Consider the following 6,000-nt stretch of genomic DNA (forward strand, 5'->3'; position numbering starts at 1 on the left):
GGAAGCAGCACTGAACGAGGTGTTAGACAAGGTTGTTGCCTTTCCCCACTGCTGTTTAACGCTTATCTTGAAGAGACTATTGCGAGAGGCTTAGGTGGGAAAAGAGGAATATGAATTGGTGGAGAGAGAGTAGAATGTATAAGATTTGCTGATGATATGGTATTAGTGGCAAAACGTGAGCGGATAGTGAATAACATGCTGAAAGATCTGAATGAAGCTTGTGTGGAATATGGGATGCAAATAAACACAGCAAAAACAGTGAATATGGTCATCAGTAGAAGACGCAGACTGTCCAATATTAAAATAGGACAAGCTATCATTAGCAAAGTAAATGCATTTAAATATCTTGGAAGCAAAATAACTGAAGACTTGAGATGTCACCAGGAGGTGAAAACTCGAATTGCCATAGTGAAGGAGGCATTCATCAGAAAGAGGAGTCTTATGTGGCAAATTAGATAAAGGTCTAAGGAAAATGCTAGGCAAATGTTTTGTCTGGAGTGTGGCACTATATGGGGCAGAAACATGGACGCTGAGACGGGAGGATGAAAAAAGGTTAGAAGCATTTGAGATGTGGATATGGAGGAGAATGGACAAGATAAGCTAGATTGAAAAAGTAAGTAGTGAAAGAGTATTGGAAAGGTTTGGTGAGAGAAGATGTCTGCTGAAGGTTATAAGAGAAAGGAAAAAGAAAAGTTGGGACATTCATTGAGAAGGGAGTGCTTGCTAGCAGATGCTTTTGGAAGAACTGGTTTGTGGGAGAAGACTGAGATGTAGAAGGAGATACAAGATGATAGACGACAAAAGGGAAGAGGAAATTACGCGAACCTGAAGAGGCGGGCAGAAGACCGGACAGACTGGAGAACTACCATGTGAAAAACTGTCTTTGGCAGAACACTAATAATGATGATTATGATGTATGGTTCCTCAGTAGTTTGCGAAACTATGTCAGTCCTACTTCTGAGTCAAAGCTTCTACACATGAATTAAGATTATCTTCCATTTATTAACCACGCTTGCTACTTTCATCCTGCATCTTGTACTTAATCGACATATTCACTGATCTGTAAATAAAATAGCCAATCCGCAGGCTCCTGAACCAACTTAAGGGGTACTAAAGATTACCTTCATGTAAAATATTAGTGAGTGTAATCACTGAATCTACCCTCGCCTGCATTTTTATAGGGTGAGACTAGCCTCAATTTACACGCTTACCTGAGCTGGATTTTGTATTACTTGACACGATTGAAACATTCAGTACATTCTGTCCGGCTACAAATCCGCAAGCTGCCAAATTCATTATTTGCCAACTACATCGTAATAGCTTTACGGACATAAATCTGAGAGGATTAAATTAAGCTGCAAAAAGAGACTTACGGTACTGATATTGATAATCATCTTTCTAGGGTTGGTACCTCCTGTTGACTTTTTCCCGTATTGCGAATTAACGTTAAGTTTTGATCTCCGCTTTCTGCACGACACGATGAATCTCTTTCTTCTATTTACCCAGAAGTGTTTCGACACCTATGTGTCGTCCTCTGTGGATGTAGATTCGGCTTATTTTTATAGAATTATTATAAAAAGTTCACAATTGTTTTTATATTTTACGCCTAAAAATTCTGACATGTATGGTCTATTGACTGCTCACCTGAAATTACAGTGATTGTGAAAATTTATAGTGCTCTGCTTCTTTCGTTAAGAAGACATGACATTATGACAACATTTTATCCCTAATTCAATTTTTTATCAAATATTTCCAGAGACCATTTCAAGTCTCATACAGATACGATGTATATATGGAGATTGAAGCCACGAATCAAAATTTGTAGCAAGGCCAGGATTCCAACCTGGGTGCCTCGCTCACTTGGCAGATGCGCTAACCACTACGCTACACTGGCATGGCGACTTTGCGCAACTGCACAGACTACCATAGCACGTCTCCCTTCTCACTCCAAATTTCCATTCACACCTCAGCCTGCTTGCTATTCCCCACTAAGCTCGAACAGCATTGCAGAGTCTTTCCATCTGTACTGGAACAGCACCTCTGCATCGAAAGAAACGGGGGATTCTGCCTGAAACTCGAGCAGAGGTGCTTTAATCAAATGAAAGTATATCGTTCCAGAGACATTTTCAAGTTACAAACACATGTGATGTATATACGCAGACGGAAGTGACGTATAAAATTTGCACCCAAACCAAGATTGGAATCCGCGTGCCGGCCGAAGAATTGTGAGAAATAATCTATCTATAAAGTACATTAGTCTGAGTGTGAGCCGGCCGGTGTGGCCGAGCGGTTCTAGGCGCTACAGTCTGGAACCGCGTGACCGCTACGGTCGCAGGTTCGAATCTTGCCTCGGGCATGGATGTGTGTGATGTCCTTAGGTTAGTTAGGTTTAAGTAGTTCTAGGGGACTGATGACCTCAGAAGTTAAGTCCCATAGTGCTGAGAGCCATTTGGACCATTTTTCGGACCCGCGTCTCCTACTCACTAGGCAGATGCGCTAACCACTAAAGCACCCTGGCACAGTGCATCTGCACAGCTGACGGGCTATCCTAGTGCGCCTCCTTCCTCAATTAAAATTTCCATTTTCACTCATTGCATCAGTCTGCGTGTATACATCATAGATGTGTGAGACTTGAAAATGTCTCTGGAACCATATAGTTACATCTGATTAAAGCATGTATGCCCGGCTTTCATGCAGGGTTCTGCGTTCAGTAGATTGCATAGATGCTATTCCAAAACAGTTGGAGAGTGTCTGCAATGACTGGCCGCTGTGGGCGAGCGGTTCTAGGCGCTTCAGTCCGGAACCGCGTTGCTGCTACGGTCGCAGGTTCGACTCCATCCTTGGGCATGGGTGTGTGTGATGTCCTTAGGTTGGTTAGGTTTAAGTAGTTCTAAGTCTAGGGGACTGATGGCGTCAGATGTTAAGTCCCATAGTGCTTAAAGCCTTTAGAAAAGCCTCTACAATGCTGTTCGAGTTTAGGGTGAATACCAAGTGGGCTGAGGCGTGAATGGGAATTTTGATTGACGAGGGAGGTGTGTTAGGCCAGTCGTTGCGGTTGCGCTGAGAGAGCCATTGTGCCAGGGTGGCGTAGTGGTTAGCCATCTGCCTAGTGAGCACGAGACCTGGATTCGAATCTGGGCCTTGGTAAAGAATTTCTCGTCGCTTCGGTCTGCGTATACACACAATTTATTATGTTTTTGTGGGCCAAAAGTAAGTTACCAGGATCAAAGCACATCTTTTTTTCTAGAGTGAGATTTTCACTCTGCAGCGGAGTGTGCGCTGATATGAAACTTCCTGGCAGATTAAAACTGTGTGCCCGACCGAGACTCGAACTCGGGACCTTTGCCTTTCGCGGGCAAGTGCTCTACCATCTGAGCTACCGAAGCACGACTCACGCCCGGTCCTCGCAGCTGTACTTCTGCCAGTATCTCGTCTCCTACCTCCCAAACTTTACAGAAGCTCTCCTGCGAACCTTGCAGGACTAGTACTCCTGAAAGAAAGGATATTGCGGAGACATGGCTTGGCCACAGCCTGGGGGATGTTTCCAGAATGAGATTTTCACTCTGCAGCGGAGTGTGCGCTGATATGAATCTTCCTGGCAGATTAAAACTGTGTCCCCGACCGAGACTCGAACTCGGGACCTTTGCCTTTCGCGGGCAAGTGCTCTACCATCTGAGCTACCGAAGCACGACTCACGCCCGGCTGTGGCTAAGCCATGTCTCCGCAATATCCTTTCTTTCAGGAGTTCCTGCAAGGTTCGCAGGAGAGATTCTGTAAAGTTTGGAAGGTAGGAGACGAGATACTGGCAGAAGTAAAGCTGTGAGGACCGGGCGTGAGTCGTGCTTCGGTAGCTCAGATGGTAGAGCACTTGCTCGCGAAAGGCAAAGGTCCCGAGTTCGAGTCTCGGTCGGGCACACGGTTTTAATCTGCCAGGAAGTTTCATCTTTTTTTCTGTGTGCAATTCAGTTTTTTTAGAATAAGAGTTCCATTTGTTTTCTCTGGTGTGTTGCAGAGTTCATGGAGATGATGACGGGAGAATAAGCCAGCAAATGCGAGGGGTACGGCGCCCAGCGGTTTACTCACTACGAACACCAGGACCAAGTGCAACAGGACCACCTGCTGCGTCATCGCCAAAGCCGCGAACCCTCCTGAAGGGCCACGGAGAAGCAGCAGTCATCACACCTACGCAGCACTCGTCTCAGGCACTATTGCTAACACTTAGCAACAGACATTGTAAATAAATAATTTCACCACTAAGCTGCTTCCGTGTGCATTCATTTTCTTTTCCCAGTTCACTTTGTCACTCTCCTTATCATCTTGCAAAAATGGCGTCAACGATTGTGGCGCAGTAACATTTTAAGTGAGATGAAGAGATCGTCGATAATGGAATTCCTCAAAACATGATATTCGCAGCTTGGTTACACCTGCTTTTAACAATTTTTATCGTTCTGTGTACCAGATATCTCCTGCTTTACAACCACGGCCTAAATTCTAAAAAACAGGTGGCATCAATGTTGTGATCACTGGTAATGACAATTTGTGTTACATTTCACTTACGTTGGTTGTAGAATTGGTGTGTGTTGTTATCCGTAGTAGCATTGCGATAATTCACATACATCCTCGTGCAGAGAAAACATTGAAATAGAAAAATTCCATTGTAAATCGTGTAACTACGTTGAAAATATTCTTGAGAAGCTTCTAGGTGAAGCGGAATAATATTACGGTAAAATTGTGCCAAATTAGTCTAATCTGCAAGTAACGAACGAACAAAGAAAGGGAAGAATGAAGTTGACATTCAGCAGTTAGTCAACATCGAGGGCAGTAGGGATGGAGAATTAGTTAAGTCTGAAAAGGCTGCGGCGAGGAAGCAGTCGTGGCGGCGTAAAGAAATATTCCCGAAACGGTAGAGAAAACCACGGAGAAAGAAAAATCAAAATAAAGAAATAAGTTCTGATATAAAAGGAATAGCGAAATAGTACAGAGAAATCATGCGGTTAATGTATGCTTTTAACAGGGCAAGAACAGAGGGGATATTAAGTCATTAAGTCTGTTGCTGACTTCAGAAATGGTAAGTTGCGTAATTTATATACGAGGGGCAGTCAGATGAACACGGAACCAAGGAATGCTTTCATTGAAAAGTAATCACCATAAACGTTAAAACATTGGTCCAAATGGGAGACGAGACAATCAAATTATGTTTGTAAAACGCGGTCGGCCACTGACGGATCCACAACATCCACTCTTGCACTTCCTCATCCGACTGAAACCAATGTCCACCGATATTTTTCTTCAGGTCGCCAGCATCGAGCCTGAGGGCGAACGGCAAAGCCAGCAGTGCAAAAATTCCACTTATCTCCGCCAAAGTAGTCCAGAGCCGTTCGCACAAGTTCCAGTAAGGTCATGATGACCTCCTTCGACTGCAGGGTCCCTCTGCTCGTTAAGTTCCCGGAGCGTCACCTGGAGCGTCAGAGCACAGAATTGTGGAGACACTTTGCATAAACTGCGCCATAAACTCTAAACACACAGGAATGCTGTTGGATGTAATCATGCTGTCTCACGATAACGCCCGCCCGGGCGGTGGGTATCGGACGAATGCTACACTACACTTCAGCGATTTGGTTGGGAAACACTGCAAAATTCTCTGTACCGCCGTGATCATTCACCATATGATTCTCATATCTTTGGCGAAATATGTGTATGGATGTCGGTTTCAGTTGGATGAGGAAGTGTAAGAGTGGGTGCGATAGTGTATCCATCAGCGGCCGACCGCGTTCTACGAAAGAGGAATTGATCGTCTCATCTCCCACTGGAATAAATGCCTTAATACGCCTGGTGATTACTTTTTAGTGGAACCATTCCGTGATCTCTTTGTGGGTGGTGTCCCGTTTTCATTTGACTGCCCCTTACGCTATGCATGCTGACACCCATTGGTGTAAGATGTACCCCGTTGTTTTTGAACTATATGAATATACACACACCAGGTGTTTCACAATTTTTATT

General features: G+C 44.4%; 1 protein-coding gene across 1 annotated transcript in view; it reads left to right on the forward strand.

Annotated features, from left to right (window-relative positions):
* Positions 1-4,257, forward strand: part of LOC124774879 (troponin C) — a 63,728-nt gene extending 59,471 nt beyond the window's left edge. Inside the window, exon 6 of the mRNA XM_047249528.1 lies at positions 4,013-4,257. Coding sequence (XP_047105484.1) covers positions 4,013-4,041 — 29 coding nt within the window. The 3' untranslated portion in view covers positions 4,042-4,257. The remainder of the gene's footprint in view (positions 1-4,012) is intronic.
* Positions 4,258-6,000: the final 1,743 nt, after the last annotated feature.

The sequence above is a fragment of the Schistocerca piceifrons genome, chromosome 2 (assembly GCF_021461385.2).
Source record: "Schistocerca piceifrons isolate TAMUIC-IGC-003096 chromosome 2, iqSchPice1.1, whole genome shotgun sequence".
In the NCBI taxonomy this organism is placed as follows: domain Eukaryota; kingdom Metazoa; phylum Arthropoda; class Insecta; order Orthoptera; family Acrididae; genus Schistocerca; species Schistocerca piceifrons.